The sequence below is a fragment of the Xenia sp. Carnegie-2017 genome, unplaced genomic scaffold (assembly GCF_021976095.1).
Source record: "Xenia sp. Carnegie-2017 unplaced genomic scaffold, XeniaSp_v1 HiC_scaffold_20, whole genome shotgun sequence".
In the NCBI taxonomy this organism is placed as follows: Eukaryota; Metazoa; Cnidaria; class Anthozoa; order Malacalcyonacea; family Xeniidae; genus Xenia; species Xenia sp. Carnegie-2017.
The window spans coordinates 4,125,447-4,146,530 of record NW_025813483.1 but is presented as its reverse complement, the minus strand read 5'-3'; the positions used below and the strand labels follow the sequence as shown (position 1 = coordinate 4,146,530).

The 21,084-nt window shown below is 34.0% G+C and overlaps 4 protein-coding genes across 6 annotated transcripts in view; all 4 read left to right on the top strand.

Annotated features, from left to right (window-relative positions):
* LOC124441245 (protocadherin Fat 4-like) overlaps positions 1–12,022 on the top strand; it is a 29,002-nt gene extending 16,980 nt beyond the window's left edge. Inside the window, exons 9-17 of the mRNA XM_046991687.1 lie at positions 4,571–4,821; positions 5,114–5,264; positions 5,500–5,811; positions 6,437–6,811; positions 7,117–7,207; positions 7,292–7,452; positions 7,758–8,092; positions 9,623–9,742; positions 9,886–12,022. Coding sequence (XP_046847643.1) covers positions 4,571–4,821; positions 5,114–5,264; positions 5,500–5,811; positions 6,437–6,811; positions 7,117–7,207; positions 7,292–7,452; positions 7,758–8,092; positions 9,623–9,742; positions 9,886–10,335 — 2,246 coding nt within the window. The 3' untranslated portion in view covers positions 10,336–12,022. The remainder of the gene's footprint in view (positions 1–4,570; positions 4,822–5,113; positions 5,265–5,499; positions 5,812–6,436; positions 6,812–7,116; positions 7,208–7,291; positions 7,453–7,757; positions 8,093–9,622; positions 9,743–9,885) is intronic.
* LOC124441246 (protein dachsous-like) overlaps positions 1–21,084 on the top strand; it is a 61,784-nt gene that overhangs the window by 2,525 nt on the left and 38,175 nt on the right. Inside the window, exons 1-2 of one of the 2 annotated variants that reach the window (XM_046991690.1) lie at positions 12,121–12,389; positions 14,162–14,377. The exons of the other annotated variant lie outside the window; for it this stretch is intronic. Coding sequence (XP_046847646.1) covers positions 12,272–12,389; positions 14,162–14,377 — 334 coding nt within the window. The 5' untranslated portion in view covers positions 12,121–12,271. Of the gene's footprint in view, positions 1–12,120; positions 12,390–14,161; positions 14,378–21,084 lie in introns of those variants that run through there. 2 annotated transcript variants of the gene reach the window in all.
* Positions 200–21,084, top strand: part of LOC124441247 (protein dachsous-like) — a 29,136-nt gene continuing 8,251 nt past the window's right edge. Inside the window, exons 1-6 of one of the 2 annotated variants that reach the window (XM_046991693.1) lie at positions 200–968; positions 1,249–1,508; positions 1,847–2,081; positions 2,996–3,292; positions 3,630–3,932; positions 4,005–4,242. In XM_046991693.1, coding sequence (XP_046847649.1) covers positions 452–968; positions 1,249–1,508; positions 1,847–2,081; positions 2,996–3,292; positions 3,630–3,932; positions 4,005–4,242 — 1,850 coding nt within the window. In that variant the 5' untranslated portion in view covers positions 200–451. Of the gene's footprint in view, positions 969–1,248; positions 1,509–1,846; positions 2,082–2,995; positions 3,293–3,629; positions 3,933–4,004; positions 4,243–20,219; positions 20,944–21,084 lie in introns of those variants that run through there. The other variant, XM_046991692.1, reaches the window with a different exon arrangement.
* LOC124441253 (matrilin-2-like) lies at positions 16,632–20,223 on the top strand. Its single transcript, XM_046991704.1, has 3 exons — positions 16,632–16,895; positions 18,737–18,958; positions 19,709–20,223. The coding sequence occupies exons 1-3, from the start codon at positions 16,748–16,750 to the stop codon at positions 20,221–20,223; spliced, it is 885 nt and encodes a 294-aa protein (XP_046847660.1). The 5' UTR covers positions 16,632–16,747.

Below are 21,084 nucleotides of genomic sequence, written 5' to 3'. Positions count from 1 at the left end.
CCATCAACTGTGACAGAAACTTTAAACTTGCTGTGATTAAATCACCAGACGTCAGTAAAACTTTCGCTAAAAACTTCCACAAGGCAGATTTCAATGCACCCAATGAAATAACTGCGTGCTTTTTAGACCCAAACAATAAAAATGTGGTTTGGGACTGGAACCCAAATTCTTCTCCTTACTACTGTAGGAGAGTTAATGATCCACCCTTTAATATTAGCTTCTCAAACACTTCCATCAATGAGAAAATGAAAATTTTACAAGTATTGGTCATTTCACTGCAAACGATCCTCAAGATGATCAATTGACGTTCACAATAGTGAACGCAGAGGCAAAGATTTACTTCCTTATTCAAGATAATTCGCTGTTGGTAAAGAAACGTTTAGTTTGGACACCTGTATCAAATAATATCTACACAATTAAAATCAAAGTAAGCGATAATGGTTCACCTGTTATGTTTACTACAAAAATTTTTAACATTACTGTGTTGAACATTAATGATCCTCCTTACGACATAAAACTTTCAAATAACGAAGTGTTTGAAAATGTCAAGATTGGTTCTGTTGTTAGTAATCTAACAGCTAGAGATGATGATCTTGGTCAAAAACCGACTGCAAATTTAAACTGGGAGTTGGTCGACTCCGATATGGGTTACTTTAAGTTGCTAGGTCACCAGATAATTGTTGCAAAAAGTCTCGATCACGAAGCAAAGAATGTATATCGTATAAAGGTGAAATGTACGGACAGCGGTAACCCACCTAAAACTTCGTCCATCCAAAGTTTGTTTATTGTCGTGCGAGATAGTAACCATTCGCCAAAGTATGTTAATTTGACAAGTAATCAGGTGCCGGAGAATTCCGATCTTGGGTCAATAGTTGGCTACTTCGTCGCAATTGATGACGATAACGACACGCTAAGATTTGAATTGAAAGAAAGCGATGTTATGGTTTGTACGAAATTCGCTTTGCAAGGTTTGTTTGTGAAACAAGTTTCTAGACTAGCAAAAACATGAGATCCAGTTAAGATTTACATTTATAACGTCTGATTTTCTCATGTACTTTCTTGCAATAACTTAGACTGCCTCACCTAATCTACTTTGATAGTTCTTCTGACTATAATATCAAACAGAAGATGAAATAGTTTAGTATGAAGGCAAAAGGAGATACTTTCCTTAAAGAAAATTTTAATGAGATCCTGCACAGCTTGTCAACTCAATTTTTCATCTGTTAAACCTTTCCTTTCTCCCTGTAGGTGTTAAAATTAACCATCGTCTTCAAAATAGCAAATCTGTTAAGATTTTCTCAACCCCCCTTGTTGTGAACGGTTCTTTTGATTACGAAGAGGAGAATGAGTACATTGTTTGGTTAACTGTCACAGATCCGGGGGGAGTGACGCGTAAAAATTTTCGAATTGAAGTAACCGATGTGAATGAGGCTCCAACGGATATTTTGATAACTGAAAATATTGCAGCGGAAAATTCTCCTTCTTTAACAATGATTGGAGATTTTTTGGTGAGTTAAATGTGTTGATTTTTTATATTTATTGTTTGTTATGAAATTGTACGAAGATTGCTCGATGGTCCTCAATGAAAGGCAATGTTTTTCATATTTCAATTATAGATGTTCTTTTTGAAGTATTTGTTTGAACTGTTGCGGTTTTCATTGTGCACCTAAAGGCATGCACCTAAAACAATACTTAAATTTTACAATGTCTTAAGTAACTCAACGAAATGAATTTAAATCCAATGTTATTCACTTAGTGTAAACTGGTACCTAGCGTGCAAAAGTATGATTGTGTTAAAAACGAAGCATGGAACATTCACCTTATAATAACATACTTCTGTCAACAGGTGAAAGATCCGGACGTAAAAAGTGTGCCACCTCAGATCCACATTTGCTCCCTCGAGAACTCTTTAAATGGTGATGAAGATGAGTTTTGCATTACTCACGAAACTGATCGCAATATTCTTCGAGTTAAATGGAATGACCGTCTTGATTTTGAAAGAAAAAATGTATACAATATCACTGTCACTTGTCGCGATACTGGCTTCAGTATTTCTAAATTATTCCAAATTTTTATCACTGGTAAGTAAGTCTAGTGTGTGAATACATATAACATGTGCTGTGCAAATATTTCTAACTAACGCTGCATGGTAAACTATCCTGTAGACTGTTGTTGTGAATACATATAACGTGTGCTGTGCAAATATTTCTAACTTACGCTGCATGGTAAACTATCCTGTAGACTGTTGTTGTGAATACATATAACGTGCTGTGGAAATATTTCTAACTTACGCTGCATGGTAAACTATCCTGTAGACTGTTGTTGTGAATACATACAACGTGTGCTGTGCAAATATTTCTAACTTACGCTGCATGGTAAACTATCCTGTAGACTGTTGTTTGGAATACATATAACGTGTGCTGTGGAAATATTTCTAACTTACGCTGCATGGTAAACTATCCTGTAGACTGTTGTTGTGAATACATATAACGTGTGCTGTGGAAATATTTCTAACTTACGCTGCATGGTAAACTATCCTGTAGACTGTTGTTGTGAATACATATAACGTGTGCTGTGCAAATATTTCTAACTTACGCTGCATGGTAAACTATCCTGTAGACTGTTGTTGTGAATACATATAACGTGTGCTGTGCAAATATTTCTAACTTACGCTGCATGGTAAACTATCTTGTAGACTGTTGTTGTCTGTTTTATTTTTTAAATGCTTATTTTATATACTTATGTCACTATCTGCCTGATGTCCCTTTAAATGTGGTAAAAAAGTCATTTTTTTAAATCGCTCATTTTATATATCAGTGATCAGTGTTTGCCAGAAAAATTCAACTTTGCACTGTTGTCTAAGGCCAAAAAAGAATCAAAGCTGCACTTTATTTGTGCATTGTTTTATTCCTTTAAGTGTTTATTTTTTCTTTATTTTTTGCTTTCGTTTAAAACTTTTAATATTCAATTGTATTCTTCAAATGTTATTTTATAGATGTTAACGAAGCACCAACATCTCTTTATTTATCCAACTCAACTCTTCAAGAAAACTCTCCTAACACGACGTATGTTGGTACTTTAACCGCTGAAGATCCCGATGGCTCCAATCAATCCTTTACGTACACTCTCGTTGACAATACTGCATCTTTTCTCGTTGGTGGAACCAATCATGATGAATTATATCATTTGGGATCAGTTGATTACGAGCTTACACCAAGTTTATTGGTGCACGTTATTGTCACTGATGGTGGTGGATTGCATTTTGAAAAGATTTTTACCATAACTGTTCTAGGTTTGTTTATTTACAAAGAAGAATTCTATTGACAACATTTAAATGTTTGAGATCACTTAGTTTACTGGGGAATAGTATGTGTCATAGTAGGATGAAGATGATCTTATAGGGTTAATTACTAGATTAAAAACGAGCGCCAAAGTAGGTTCAGGGATGATTGGGAGCTCGCACCTTTATGCTAAACTCTAATTTAACAATAAGCAGGTGTGCAGGAGGTATGATGGCAGTAGACATCAAGGTTTGGGGAATGTTTATGAAACTACTTGCTGAGTGTGTGATATATTATAACCGATAGTACATTTTTAAATGAACTATTTTCGTGTTTGTTTTTTTATAGACGTAAATGATGCGCCCACGGACATTGAAATAAGAAAGGATTCTTCATTGACTGAAAACAGCGTTGAAAATATCTTTATCAGCACTGTCGTTATGATTGATGAGGATAAAAACACAAAAACGTCATGTAAACTTCTTGACTCCAGCGAGGATCGAGTGAAACTAGACTTGCTCACGTTGCTTGTCGGTCCACGACCTACAGATTATGAAAGTCTGGATTCTTCAAAATCTTTAAAGATAAATATCAGCTGTGAAGATGAATTTGGGATGAGTATCAATAAGTTGTTTATGATCCCAGTCAAAGGTAAAGTTAAATTTAGTAGAAGAGAGAAAAATGCGAATAATATTTTTGATAGAATTATGTCTATATTCACAGATATGAATGAACCGCCAACAATGATGGAGTTGATTGGAAAAGAAATTCGTGAAAATATGAATAACAGCTTCGTGGGAATTGTGAATATCACAGATCCGGATGTGGGCCAGAGATTTGACTGTAGAATACTCAACAGCAGAGGAGCCATTAACAACTCTTCTTTCTATATTGACAACAACTCTAACCCTCCAATTTTAAAGACCCTTCGTCCTCTTGATTTTGAAGACCAGCGTATGATATATATCAACATAAAATGTGAGGAAATATTAGCCAATCACAATGAACTTGAGAACTCTATCGAAAGACAGTTCAGAATTGACGTTATGGGTAAGACTATATAAACTTTACATCTACTCTAACATGTATTTGGTTGCGTTTGAAGATTTTATCCAATTTAAAATGTAATGAAAGGGTTCTATTACTCTAAATGCAAACGTTGATAAAAGTGAAATTTTGGATCCGATTTAAGAAGTGTACATTCAATTTTTGCTCATCTTGTCCAAACTACATGTAAACGTTATATACTGCCTCAACTTTGTTAACATACACTTCATGCTGTTTTTTAGACACGAACGAATATCCCATGATTCAATGCGATACACCATTCATTGTGTTGTCGTCTTTCTCACCTGGCTCGGCCATTGGACTGGTGACAAGTTATGATCCAGACAACGAACGCTTTTACAAGTCCCGAAGAGAAAATAAGGATGGCTCAACAGAAATTCAAAAACAATTATTGCAGTACAGTTTAGGAAGAGAAAATTTGACATCATGGCCTTTTGATATTACTGATGATGGATTAATTTATTTAAAAAAGGTTAGTTGACCTTGTTATAGTCGGCAACTGTGCGAAAATTTTTTAAGTGCAAAAATAATCAAGCATTCAACTTGCACCCCCCCCCTTCCTCTGAATTTTATTTTTTGAATAAAAGAAAGCAAAAATTTATATACATCAAGTTCAACATTGGGTACACGTTTTTAAAATTTATATACATCAAGTTCCACTTTGGATACACGTTTTTATATTGATTGTGGAGCTTCGTTTCTGCTGCAAAATAAACTATACTCAACCAACGTGTTTTTAACATTTCATGTCTTAATTTTCACAGTCTCTCTCTCCTCGACTACACAACGAATCAATAACATTTTCTGTCCGTGTTGAAGACGACGGAGCAGTACTGGAACTATTAAATGACTCATATCAGATCAAAACTGATGAAATCAAGCAGTCCATTAAAAATTGTACCATTGTTATTGCGAGTAAGTAAAACTGAACTATATACAATGAAGTTGTGACACTTGACTATATATAATAGAAGTTTGCCGGTAGTGTAAAATGAATCGAATCTTTTAGACTTTACATGACAGACTATTTTCAACTTTCTAAATCCTGACACGTTTTACAATGTTCAAAACTGTAGGGAATAATTTATGTAGATTTAGATGTCAACTGTTACTTTTCGTAAATCTTCATGAAACTTATTTTTTCATTCAGCCAATGATACAAACCTGGATATTCAACTAAGCTCTAATTCAATACACGAAAACGCATCTTCTGGCTCTGTGATTGGCTACTTCTCACTTGTACCTGCGCGCCGACCGAAGGATTCGGTGACCTTTCACATTCTGAAAGACAATGACGGGGTTTTGCCTCCTTTTGAGATCAATGGAAATATTTTAAGTGTGAAAAACGACAAAAGTCTGGATTATGAACGTCTTCCGTCACACAAAACTATTCCGATACGTGTCAGCGGTCGTGTAAGAAAATCTGCAGTTTTCACAAAGATTTTCTTAATCAAGATTTTGGGTAAGATGTTGCGTAGACTATTGGTAAATTTGAACCAATGACATGCCATTAATGTTTGAAAGTATTTGTGTTTATAACTTTATGATATTCTTATATATAAGGAATTGTAGAGGACTACATATAAGGAATCGGTAGAAGATATATATTGTTTTAAAAATAATACCGAACAATTTTGTATTTATTAGTGAGTGTACTGTTAGATCTTTTTATTCTTCAGAGGATCTACTGTTAGATATTTGTGTACATTGATGGACACAACGGTAGATCTTTGTAACATTGATGGACATATTGGTAGATCTCTGTGTACATTGATAGACATACTGGTAGATCTTTAGATACATCAGTGGAGCTACTGCTGGATCTTTGTATACATCAGTGGATCCAATGCTGGATCTATGTGTTCATTATTTGACCTACTTGTGGATATTTGTATACATAGGTGGTTCCACGGGCGGATCTTTGTAAATACTACTGGATTTAAGACTTATTTGTTTTCTAGGGGTCATAGAGATTTCTTAGCTGCGTTTAGTTGTCATGAAACTTTGTTTATTTAAATCTGTCGCTGAGAAACGATTTATTAAATTTACTTTTACATTAAGTAATACATTTCTTTTATTTTATACAGATATCAACGAAAGGCCGACATCAATATGTCTTACAGGACCTCACGATAATCAAGATTGCTTACTTGTTGGTGAAATTTTAATCGAAGATTTGGATTATCCTCAACTACAATGTGGTTTAAAAAAGACACTTGATCTGCAGCCGTATTCCGATAAATTATCTGAATATACTTGTCATATTGAAGAGGGCGAGGATACTTTAAGTAATACTATTAAAGTGGATGATCATTTTTATGTTAAAGACAAGCCACCGAAATTGTACATAAAGAAAAGTATATTTCGTCGAGAAGATCGATCCTACAATGTTCCTATTTTATGTCGAAGTACCTTACATCCACTTCATATCTTGTCTAAAACCTTGGACGTTGATATTCAAGGTAAAATAAACAAACTGAAAGATGTTACGACAGCAAAAAAAAGTTAACTTTTCTTTACATTGCGTCGAATTTAAAAGAAATAAGATAATGTGTGTCAGTGTAAGTAGTAACGAATGAACAACAGAGAACAAGAACAGTCTTTACACTACAAAAACTATAAAAGAAATAAGATAACGTATGTCAGTGTAGGTAGTAATGAATGAATAACAGAGAACAAGAACAGTCTTTACACGACATAAAATGTTTAAGAAACAAGATGACATATGTCAGTGCTGGTAGTAATGAATAAAACAATATTTTTTCAGTTCCTAATGATGACAATTGTCGTGACAGTGAACTTTGTACCTCCTGTCCTCAGCCAAAATTCTGTCTATCAAACGTCAAAGCTGGTGGAAAGTAAGTGTACTACATCACTTTCTCATCTTTTTAATTTTTGTCAAATAAATTGAGTATTGACAGTTTTTCCTGATGACGTTTTAGGTGTGTTGATGAGAAATATCGTATAAACGCCACAGCCAACGTTTCTCCATCATTTTTTGAAAAACCTGGTTTCATTTCCACGTTTGAAAGTTATGTTAAAGATTTGATTGAGGGAACTAGAAATGGAGAAAATCTGAAAGATTTTGTGAAGCAATTTGAAGGTGGGATTGAAGTTTCTGAAATTTTCGCTGAGAGAAAAATTTTGACTTAGTAAAAGGCAGTTTATAGCATTACGTAAAACGATTGCTAATAAATACAATGATTAATAAACTGAATATTTGGACTGTGCTGCACCTATACAAAGTTCAGAGGGAGAAGCGATACATATCCTCCCAAATTCTTTATATTGCTAAATAGTTTGCACAAAAGAAGCTCAAGACAACCATGTTTTTTATTCTAATGTGCAAAAATGAAAGAACATCCATTAAAAGTTTGTTTGAATCAATTTCAATCATTTTCTCAACAGGTGAAAGTGCTGTTTCAAGAAAAAGACGCAGTGTAAAACTCAGTAATGTTTATGTGGAGTTACTGCTTTACATGAGTGAAGGAAAATCTACTAAAGTCGTGTTTGCATGCGCCGAGAAACCAAACTACAATTTGATCTTAGCCTCTGACGCATGCGCTTTGTTAAAAAACACCGAAGTTCAATGTTTGTCTGATCCTTACTCATCTGCTGAGAGACAAGAAAACAAGAAAACCAGTAAATTTCCTCAGTGGAGCATTTACGTCTCAGTCGTTGGCATTATTTTGGTCCTAATTGTTATTCTTATGTTCATATACCAAAGGAGAAAAGCCAATAAGGTAGGCTTTGGTTATTTGTGAGTTGTTATACATTTGCGATTTCTTAAATAATAAAATAGAGGCTTTGTGGTGGTGACAAATCTGAAAATCGTTTTAAAGATCGCAAATACCATGGTGAATAGTAAAAGTAATAAGTTAATAGTTCTTAAAAGAACTGTTTTAAGTAAAGAGCACTAACCCAATAGTTCTAAAAAAAATGTTATAAACTAAACGACACGATGCATTTCGGCAGACTACTCCTCAAGTGTCAACATCTGCTAAATGAAAATTTAAACTCTACCGATATTTATAATGCCAAGAAAGAGTGTACGTCATCTCCAAAAGGGGAGATGACGCTCAAAACAAGGATAAATTGAAAACATAATCATTTTGTCGACAGAGGACGGGATTGGTTAACTTAATTAAAACAGCCTCCATGACGCGTAGCTAAAAGAATGAACGGCATTTCTTATTGATTATAAAGTTGTCGTCTGAATAAGAATCAGCACAATCGGAGTTACTCAAGAGATGTTTACCTATCGCGCACTCATATGAAATTAAATTATTTTTCTTACAATCACGTTTCGGTTGTTGTCTTGAGGGGACTGTTCAATTTCTAATTGAAGTTGGTACATGCTGTTTGATCCTATCACTTAACCTTTAAGACATTCTACCTACGTATTGAGCATCATACTCACATTTATATTCATAAATTACATTGCTTAAAAGTTCCGCCGGTAGAGATTCTTTGGGGGTGGGTGGTAGAATAGTTCTTTTCGAAAATATAAAGATAACATTGCTCGCACAAAACAAATTCTCCGTAATATTTTTAGTTTCCCTCTTAATGTCATTAGACGCCTTACCCGTCCATAGAAGTTTGGTCAACGCAGGGCACTTAGTTGGTCCAAAAAGCCTGTCCTGCTCATTTTTTGTGGATGAGAAAAGTTTATCAAGCATTTTTTTCCGGATATCCATTTGAGAGAAATATCTTTTTTAATGAGTTGAGATCGCTCTCAATGAACTCCTGATGACAATCTAAGCGTTCGCTTTATTAAAAACTTTACTAAAGTAATATTTCTTTAGTAAAGTGTTTAATAGTATCTCCAAATTTTACAGCCCGTTAAAACAGACGGTCATAACGGTCAGCGGAAATACAAACATAATCCAATCATAATCAGAGCCGTAAGAAATCTTACTGACGAACCGTGTCATTATATTTTAATGATGAAGTCATGCAATAATGAAATTTGCTGAGAAAACAACAAGAATTTCCTTTCATTGTTACAATTCATAAAAATATTCACCATGAATTTTTTTTATAATGCCGAACCATTTGAAGGATACCGGCTGACGTGATAAATTACATGTTAGAAAAGCGATGATTTTATGCAAATTTCTTTTAGTCAATTTTTATGTAAGCAAATGATTGTTTTATCAGAGTGAAGAAACCCAGACCATTTACTATGTGATAAATTAAATGTTAGAAAAGTGATGATTTTATGCAAATTTCTTTTAGTCAATTTTTATGTAAGCAAATGATTGTTTTATCAGAGAGAAGAAACCCAGACCATTTACTATGATCGAAACTCAGACACAGACCCTGTTGACGAAACACAGGTTGATGACAACGGATACGTTGGTACATCTGAGAGTACACGTCTAAATGTAAAGGTATTAGGATTTTCTTTTGTTTTTCTGTCTTTCTTTACGACAAAGCAAGTCAGAAACTTTTTTATGCTAAAAAGACAACTGATACGAGACATTTTTTGCGTACGTCTGGTTCCTATAACTTGAATGAACTTTCCATTTTGTAGACGTTTCCTAATCCTGTTTATAATGATGGTAGTAAGGGAGATAGAAAAAACTATATTAATACGACCAGGGAAAGGGTCATGAATCATTATGTAATTGATGAACCTCCACCTTTATATGAACGAATTGACGACAACTTTTACGAAAGATTAGACGAAGTGAAGGCAAATGGCGGCCCTAGCACTTCTCGTCAAACATATAATGAAAATTCTCTGTGTGAAAAAAATCTCCTCGAGAATCCATTGTATAATCATATTAGCAAAGGTAAAGATCCTCCCAATGTTGTGACTGATGATAGACTCTCGAAAAAAATCATGCAGAACGACGTTTCCCATGATGCAATGGATACGCAGTCATACAACGATGTATTAATCGTTCAGCTACCAAAAGACAGCGAGACGGCATCTTTGTTAAACATTGGATCTCGAAATAGCGATAAAAGTCAGAGTTAAGTCGTGCGTTGAAATATAGTTTCAGTTTAAAATAATTTGATTACAGGAGATGAAAGAAGACGCGAAGAAGAAAGAATACCGAATTCCTCTTCGTTTTAATCACATCGTTTTTATGTTTCATCTCAAATTTTCATTTTAAAATTTACAAAGAAATTGTCAACGATTTTGATTCCACGATACGACTTAGTTCAAACTTTTATAATTCCTGTTTTTGATTTAAGGAATTTAGGTCGAAATGTCATCATATGATGAAGCAATTATTTTATAATTTTTTAAGGTAGCTACAAAATTCAGATTTTTTAGTTATCTTACTTACCATGCGTTGAGTTCATATTTTACATTTAAAATTTCGAAATCAACGACGTCATTTGTACATATTTTCTTTAAGTTTGTCTGGCCTAGATGAACAAAGCATGTTTTTAATATTTTTTAATGTTAATATTTTTAATGTTTTAAGAATGAAACAAAATTTTCTCATAAATAGTGTTTTCGCCTTTTTTCGATGGAGTTAGAGCTATAGTATTGATATGATGTTATATTTAGTCCTATAGCACATAAACTGAAGATATACCTAGATATACTTAAGGTTTCCTTTTTAAACTCGAAGCTCAACCATGCATTCAAAAATATCATTATCAAGGCCCGTTTACACAATACCGGATTACTATCGTAGCAGGTTGAATTTTCTTTGTATTAAAAGGCAGTGAAATTGTTCAACGTCAGAAACACAATCAAATAGACTAAATCTATCAACTTTATAAGCTTTTACTCCGAATAGTTATCCCTTTAAAGCAAATGAAGATGTCGTGGTGACCGAATCCCCGGTATAGTATAAACGCAGCCTTAGACTCAACGTATACCCAGGTATACCCAATGTATACTTATTACTTATGTTAGCTACAGTTATAATGTGTGATGACCTAGCTAATGTACTTGTCTCCTTTTATGTGTAAATTACATGCAATGATTTGTAAATAATTCAATGGCTCAAACCTGGGAGAAAGAGGGGCAGAAGATTGATAATTGAGAGGGCTAATCTTCATATATGCATGTTTTGCTTTATTTGTTTTTTTCAAAACAATTGTGATTAAGAATTGTAAGATATGAATACATTAATATAGCCTTGCCAATTATCCATTTTTCCTGGGAATGTCGTCAAATGTTTGTATAGGTATAGATCGTCTAGGTTAGTAAATTCCTGAGATAGATTGTTGGTGTTGACTTTTTTGTTGACTGACGTTTCGACAACCTTAGCGGTTGTCAGGCCAGTTTCAAACGTCGAACTTCACATGATAATTAGGTAATTCACCATTTTCTTTTGTCTTTAATGCGTTTGGTGCATGCAAAGTTCGACGTTTGAAACAGGCCTCATTTTCATTATTAGAAACGTCAGTTAGTCAAGGAAAATATCAAGTCCCAACAGTCCTTCTCGGAACTACAATTACCAGGACATTCAAATATATGATGGTTTACAAATAACAGTTAATTAACTGACAATTTATCAAAATTTGCTGAGTAGACCAGATTTCCTCCTTTAATTTGATATATATTGTTGCAAATCATGTTTGTAGCTCCAAGTGAAACTTGTATGACTGAGGAGAATATACATTTGATTGAGAAAATCCAAAAAGTATAACTGATAAATTTAACTGTACAATACATCTCGTTCTTTGTTGTTTGTTCTGTATTTATCACAATTGTTTTGATATTTTGAAATTGCTTGGAATTTCAAATTTGAATAACACAGCCACTGTCAAACTGCAATGAATACGAAAAAATTAGCAATTGTGTCTTACAACATAAAGTGCAAAGCGAATGTGTCATTATCTAACGTTGACGACTAAAACAATCTTGGCTGGTCTAGCTACTTATAGTTATTTTAATTTTATAAAGAATTTCCTCTAGCGTTGAAGACAATTCAATCCATTGGAAAGTAATGTTATTGAAACATTTCTTCTTTGTTGTTTTTTTACTGCTGGTCTCGCATTTGATCTCTGTGTCATCAAAAAGACGAAGAAGACGGATACCTTCACCAGTAAATTGTGAAGTTTCACGTACGTTTTCTGCTCGGAAGTTTATTTATCCACTTTGCCTTATTTTGAATATCGCAAGATATTATTTGAGAATTAGCTTCTGCTTATTGTAAGAGACATGTCTTATCCATCCAACTGAGAATATCGATTCGTTTATACCGAAATAAGTTTTAATATGCCTCTCTCGAATTTCGTTTGCTTTAATATCATTAAAGATCAAGTTATGTCTTGCATAACAAGCATATTTTAATTTGTACAATCATTTCATGCAGGAATGTTGTGACGATTATTTTGAGACAGTGCGTGTATAAACTACATTACGAAATGTTCAGAAATGCGTTTTTGCATACTCTGAAAACTTTAATTTAGTTTTATTAGTTATCAATTGCGTGCTTTCACTCCTGGGAAAAAAAAATTTTAGGTAAGCCTCTTATAGAACATTATAGATGAAAGAATCGAGCGTTTTGTTTGTCTGTGAAAGACTTTGATGTTTTCTTTATGTCTACATTCTTTTGAAATTATTAGAAAGCTTTGTGCTGCGTGTTTTTTTACTGTTGCAATTATCGCTTCATTTATTCCAAGTTTGATTTTTCATTAATCTATTGGTTGACTTTTGATAAGTAAATTTACCGTAAAAAAGTGTTTTCACTATATTACTGTGCATTGCAGATTGAATATTTAGACAATTTTACTTTCACTTTAGCTCTACAGGAAATACTCGGTGTTTTGTGTTTGGTGTTCGTGTCCGATTTTCTGTTTGTTTGTCCATTTGCACTTTTTGTGCTTGAAATAAAATAAAGTTTTTCTCAGTTGCTCATTTGTTTGCTATTTGCACCGTTCGATAACTTGATTGTTGTATCTGAAGATGATTGTCAAATATCTCGAGACGACTCATCCAATATTTTAACCAGTAAACAATAAAATTGTGAATTCGAGAAATGCTTAAGTTAATTGTTGTAGATTCATGTTTTAAGAGACTGCTAACGAAGAAATAGCAGTCGTAAACAGCAGATAACTAATAAGAAAAAGTCGCTATAGTTGTAGTGCTGTGTAAAACCAAATAGTGATGGAATTGGAAGCACCCTTAATTTCAGATATTTTGTCAGCGACGTTATAAACAACACAAGAACATATCACAAATAATTCAGCTTTTGATGTTATTCATTATACTTAAATGTGAATATTTAAAAAAGCGCCTAGCTAGAGAGCTGCATGTCGTTAGTCACCATAGAAACGACAGGCTTGGTTTCACTCTTTCAACTACGCTTGGTGGGAGCTTCTACCGTCACATGTTCATCACACACTCCAAAACAACATCTTAAAATGTGTAATTCTAGCTTAAGAGTAAAATTCTCCCGATAAGCAATACACCAAACGTCTTGATTTTGTACATATCTACTTTGACGGACTCTACTTTGACTGACTTTACTTTAATAGTTTTGTTATTTCTTTTAACAAGTTCAATACTTCGGAGATGATACAGTGCATCTCTAGCTTTCTTTCACAAAAGTTGGCAGAGCTCTTGAAATACTTTACTTGCAAATTGTCATTCGTCATCCCCACCTGGTCTGTATGTAGATGTCGTGTAACTCCAAAACAAATAACCTCTTCGTCCATCAGTTTCTAAATTAATGAATGATGATAATGTTCTGAAATTTGACGAAAACTTATTGCCTGGCTTTAGTTCTGGTATTGATAAATTACAATACCAAGTTAGGATAAAACACATTCACCTCGTTGATATTGAACAAATGTACTCTATGATTTATTATCCATTGATCCTTATTCTATAGCATGGTCGGTATTTACTGCTTGTACTTCAAAATGTGGCATCGGAAAACTTACTCGTAGTCGTCAGATCACCATCCGTCCAGCTCACGGGGGGTCTCCATGCCCTCCTTTAGAGGAATCTCGTCAATGTGACTCAGCAAACGGGGGGTGTGATGACGTTTGTAACCCTGCTGATGGATCTTGTTCTTGTGTAAATCGCCCTGGCTTTAAACTTGAAGGTAATGATTATTAAGTAAGTTGAGAAATAAAATAAACTTACTTCATTTTTTGAGCATGGCAATAATCATTTGTTAAAAACTCTTTAATTTTCCCCATTTAATTAGATGATGGTAAATCATGTGGCGATATAAACGAATGTAAAAATGGAAATGGTGGTTGTATCAACTCTAAATGTAAAAACACACATGGTAGTTATTGGTGTGAATGTTTACCTGGTTATAAACCATCAACATTAAATTCACTGAAATGTATGGAGAAACCATCGTTCGGATTTACCATTTACATTATTGTTGCTTGTTTTATCGTTGCTGTCAATGTTATTCTTGTGGTAGTTTGGGAAAAAAGACAGGTAGGTTTATTAGTTGCAGTTTGTCGTTGAATCAACCCAACTGTAGTTAGGGGAGATGCGATCACGTGACTCAAAATAAATTCTACATCCACTACACACGTGAGGAGCATGTAACGTCTTGCTGTGGCATTTTGGCGAAGTCTTAATGACATTAAGGTTTATATTGTTTTTGAGTTCAGTGATGGTGTGGTGTTTATGGCAAGAAAAAACAAAAAAAAATCCAATTACAATAATATTTCTGCCACCCTGTCAACAAAAAACATACCATTTCACTTACGAAACATCATTTTATAACGTGATAAACTCTTCAAAATTTAGCTCCCTCGCTCTATCATCACTACAGAAGTAGGCAACGATGACGTCCATCCGATACCAGATGAAAATGAACAGGAAAGCAAAGATGAAAATGACGTCCGGCGTCGGAAAAACATTGTGCAAGATAACAATTTGTAACTTCTCTCACACACAATTTTTTTAATCATGCACCTTGAACGCTACACGTACATTTAATTAGGCAACTCGTTAAATTTCTTAAAATTTTTGTTATTACGACTATAGTATTCGCTAAAAATATACTGTAGTTGTATTTCATTCTGCTTGTTTTATTTTCAAGGCGTTTAAAAGGCAAAGTTTTGTGTAGCCATGTAATTGTTTCTCTCATAAAAACCGTCCTGTCGCCTTAAAAAAAGTTCCCCATTGTGAAAACTATACAAATGCAACAGATGAGACTTGCCATCGACTAGTTTCCATTGCTTATCTTAACAGCCATAAGATCCCAGCCATCGACTAGTTTCCATTGTTTATCTCTAAGCATAAGATCCCGATAATGTCGACGATCTGTGAGATGAATTGAAGGCTAGATTAAAAAGCCGATAAGCAAGAATGTCCCATAAATAAACTGAATTATTATGCACAGCATGTGCATCTGTGACCAGTGGCATCAAAGAAGATCCAAAAAAGACTGGGAAAAGTTTACGTTATTGAAACAGCGTTGCCTTGAGCTAAATGGAACCTGCTTAAGTCTCTTCAAATTACAAACATTGCTGTTTTTGTATCATTTTTTCGGCATTTGCCGAAGCTAAGCAAAATTTCTCACCAATTTTTATTCTAATGCTTTCTAGTCTTTTTTATCTTTCGAAAATTATGATGTACGCATCCATAATTCTTCTTTTAAATAAATAAGACCTTAAAGTTTTGCCGCCCTTTTGGAACACAGGTGAATTATGGGATTCTCATGTCGCTTTCAACATATGGATTGTTTTGAACTGGTATTGATTAAATTACGTCCAAGCACAAAAGTTATGTTTTTGGTCGCTTCTATCGCAAGAATTAAACTCGTATGAGAAGAGTACCAGTTCATACAATCTTTAAAATTTTTTTGAAGCGTCAGAGACGATCTTTACCACAAATCTAATAATTATAAGTATTACATGCAATACGTCATAAATTATGTCACGTACGATTATTTAGAGAATCTAATAATTACATTTATAGCATATTCAATGCCATCTTCATTTGTTAACATCTCCATTAAAATAAGCTGAAACTTATCGTGAATTGTGAAATGTTTTGTGCGAATGAAAGTACGCTGCTCCCAACAGTCAACACTATATACACTGACACACGTTATCTTATTTCATACATATTTTATGAAGTGTAAAGACCTGGTTGTTCTTTGTTGTTCATTCCTCACTGCCTATACCTAACACACATCTAAAGACTGTTTCCCAAAAATACAAAATCAAAAATGATGTGTCATTTTTCAAAATACTTGACCAAACTTGGATTGTTTAAATATTTTAAAAATTGCGGGGATTTTAATTTGAATAACACTGCCACACTGCAATGAACACGGAAATTAAAATATCGTGTGTGTCGCACAACATAAAGTACATTACAACTGCGTCATTAGTTAACCGCTTAATCCAACCTTGGTAAGACGAACAACTTTTTTGTATTTCTATTTTATTGAAAGAATATAGTCTGAAGCGGTGAAGAGCATTGAATCGTTTGCATAAAAATGTTGTTAAAACATTTCATGCTTGTGGTTTTTTTACTGATTGTATGTCATTTGATGTCCGTGTCATCAAGGAGATTTTGGCGAAGATTTTGGCGAAGACGGCAATTTAGACGGCGATCTCCACCACCTGTAGATTGCCAACTTTCACGTAAGTTTTTAGTTTTTAGCTCTAAAGTAGAATTGCACTTTTGTGTGAATTTGGAAAATATTGTTCAGGAATTAGCTATTAAGAACTGTAAGAACTTGAATGTCCATTTGCAACAGCAATTTTTATGGTTTTTTATTTTGTTTGCCTTAATATCGCAAATTAAAAATATTACAAATTACATCCAAACTCGATATAATTTAAAAGGACTTTTTACTTCGTAGCTAATTAAATAATGTGTTGGTCTTTCATTATTACATAGTGTAGCAACATACTTTCATTTGAAATGAGAAATCGCATTCCTCATTTGTTAGTTGAGATAGCCAGAGATTAAATAGGAAATGGTGTGTTGAAATATGTACATTTTTGTTGACAAATCAATTTAATTGATATCATTTAAGATTTTATGTCACTGCAATTGTCGGCTATTTTATATTGACGGCATAAAATCTGGCAAATATTATTTCAAAACGATAGCGCACTTTATCTCAAGCAAAATTTGTTACAGTTTTATTTTTCATATTATAGCTTCTGGCATCACAACTTTGGTTTGTCCGTGAACGTTATTTTTGTGCTAATATTTCTTTGATAATTACCATCAATTTAAACTGAAGAAACTCTTTGTGTTTCGATCTGTCCTGATTCTTATTGCATTTTCTTGTTGGTTTGTCATCTATTTCTTTACATTTCCATTTTGAGTTGGTTTTTGGAGTAATGAAGTTAATCCATGACGATGAATGGCACGAAAGTTTAAAGTCCACGGAAAGTTTAAATTCCAGACATTTGACTCAATTTAAATAAACTTTAATTTCACTTTAGTTTACCAGATAAATTGAATGTTCGTTGACTTTCGTTTGAATTTTCTGTCCAACTATTCCTTTTAATTTGAGCTCAAAATGAAGTAAAGTTTTTTCCCCTTGATTTGTTATATATTTACATTGCTTTCTGTTGAAATACATCGCATGCTTCGTTGATCTTATTCGGAACAAATTCAATACCAAAAATTCATAATTCAATACAAACGTTTGTTGTTTTGGACTTTCAGTCTCACACTTTCAGTTAAATATCGCGAGTTAATAACAAATTAAATTTAGACAATTTAGCCAAAATTCCATACCAAACATTCTTGACTACGTTTCCTCAGCTTCTTCCTTATTATTTATGAGTGTCATACATTGTCTTTAATTTCGTGTTTTTCGTTACGTGTTCGACTGTAAAATTTTCGTCAAACCGATCCATCATTGTGTGCCCATAATCATTTAATCCGATGCTTTTCATGCAAAGATTTCCCAGCTTTAATTTCTTTTGTATGTTTGGTTAAAAAGCGGCAAATTTCAAAGGCGCGTGTCAATTTTGTTAAAGGCTGTACATCATATATATCAGAGGGTGGGTCTTACCTCGAGTCTCGACACTCATTTAGTTTAGGTTTCCTTCGTTTAGCACTCATGTGATAAATACGTAAACATGAACATTGACAATGGTGGACATTATTTAACTTTGATGTTATATTTTGCGTCATTTGTATCTATGCTGACACAACAGCAATCTGTTATTAATATAAATGTAAAGCTAGTTCCATGTAACTTCTAGTGTAATGACAGAGTTAAAACATGATGGTTCGTTTTAAAATGTTTCTTTTATCGTTTTATCAAGTCAAGTCTAGAATAAATACTGTTTATCATATTATGTAACTCAATTTTAATACATTCCACAAATATTTGCATTTTCTAATTCATGGTAATACGAAGGCTTAGCACCGTGGATGATAATTAACGCAGTGAACGGGCAAAACTTATGGACATTTGTAATCTACTATTAAAATCTATTCTTTTATTACTCTACAGAATGGTCAGTCTTTAAGGCTTGTGACTCAAACTGTAGCGTTGGAAACGAAATCGTCATTCGTCACTTCATCAACGGTCGTACTACAGAAAGAAGAAAAAGGAGATGTTCTCGTCCTCGCTTAAGAAAACGCCGTCAATGCGGTTCACCAAACGGAGGGTGTGATGATATTTGCAACCCTGTTAATGGATCGTGTTCTTGTATTCTTGGCTATAGACTCGAAGGTAAAGATTGTTGAAGTCGACGTTCACTAAACAAACATCTTTTAGTATGTCATTTGAATAGTATACAATAAGAACAAGATTTCCTCCTCCTGTAACCAATAGCATAGCTGGCCTCAATAATTAGTTGCATGGGACTCATAAAGGCATATTTTAAACTAAAGAAAACACTTCATTTCAAAGAAGCATATGTCATGCCGGGAACAATTTTTCTATCGGGAGCACTCGCTTTGCACTGAAAATGTGCCTAAAAAATACCATGCTTAGAAAACAAGAGCCAAAGGCCAGAGCAGAGCGTCACAAATTAATGCCAAATCCTGGACTTTAAAGGTTAAAATATTACAAACTGTGTCATTTCAAATGTGTTCTTTAACCCAAATTCAAAATTTTACACCCCATATTCATTTTGTGACCCCCCCCCCGAAAATCAATATCCGAGGAGTCACGGTATTATGCCGCTCTCCTCACACAAATTTTATATGAACAATGTCCTTTCCTCAACAATTCTGGCGCTAGCTACGCTACTGGAAATAACACTGAACATATAGCATATATACCTTGGTCATTGCTTTGCTAGTTTAGAACTGATAAAGTTAAATTTTACATACAGCTCAGTTCAGTTTCATCTTGTTTTCATTAGCGTAACCAGATTAATTTCTAAATATAGTAATAGTCTTTTTGTGAAAGTATTCACATTTATGAAAATAATAAGTTTTGTTTAGATTCCATACATTACAACATTTTTTCATTTAGCTGATGGTAAATCATGTGGTGATGTAAACGAATGTCAAAATGGAAATGGTGGTTGTATCAACTCCAACTGTAGAAACACAGATGGTAGTTATTGGTGTGACTGTCAACCTGGTTATGAGCGAACAACCTCACGGATCATTTGTTTACCTAAACTATGTTCAGCAATAAATCCACCTCCATGTCCTAGTCCTACATATCATGACGAATTTGGAACAGCCTGCATGCCTGCACAGATCAATTGCACACACGGATTTGAGTATATGGAATCGTGTTCTATCTATTGTGACCAAAACTTTAAACTTGCTGTTATTAGAACACCAGATTCCAGTGAAGCTTTTGCTGAAAACTTCCACAAGGTAGACTTCAAAGCACCCAACAAAATGACTGTGTGTTCTTTGGACGGAGATAATGTGAAATGGGACTGGAACCCAAATTCTTCTCCTTACTACTGTAGGAGAGTTAATGATCCACCCTTTAATATTAGCTTTCAAACACTTCCATCAATGAGAAAATGAAAATTCTTACAAGTATTGGCCACTTCAGTGCTAACGATCCACAAAACGATCAATTGACATTCACAATTGTAAACGCGGAGGCAAATTTTTACTTTCTTATTCAAGGTCATTCTCTGTTAGTGAAGAAACGTTTACTGTGGAGACCGCAATCAAATAATATCTACAAAGTAAAAATTAATGTGAGCGACAATGGTTCACCTGTTATGTATACTACAAAAAGTTTTAACATTACTGTGTTGAACGTTAATGATCCTCCATACGACATAAAACTTTCAAATAACGAAGTGTTTGAAACTGCTAATGTTAGTTCTGTTGTTGGTAATCTAACAGCTAGAGATGATGATCTTGGTCAAAAACCGACTTCAAATTTTACCTGGGAGATGGTCGACTCCGATATGGATTACTTTAAGTTGTTAGGTCATCAGATAATCGTTGCAAAAAGCCTTGATCACGAAGCAAAGAATGTACATCGTATAAAAGTAAAATGCACGGACAGCGGTAACCCACCTAAATCTTCGTCTATCCAAAGTTTGTTTATTGTTGTACAAGATAGCAACGATTCGCCAAAGTATATAAGTTTGACAAATAATCGCGTCCCAGAGAATTCCAATCTTGGCTCGATCGTTGGCAATTTTATCGCGATTGATGAGGATAATGACACGTTAAGATTTGATTTGAACGAAAGTGAAGTTATGGTTCTTGAGAAGTTTGCATTAAAAGGTTAGTATGTGAAGTGAATTTTCTGAAAATGTATGCGTTAGCGATCCTTGTGAAATTTACATATTTAACACGTAATTGTCTCTTTTTCCCACAGATATTAACTAAGGGGCTGTTCATATGAGCCCGGCTAACCGGGATTCA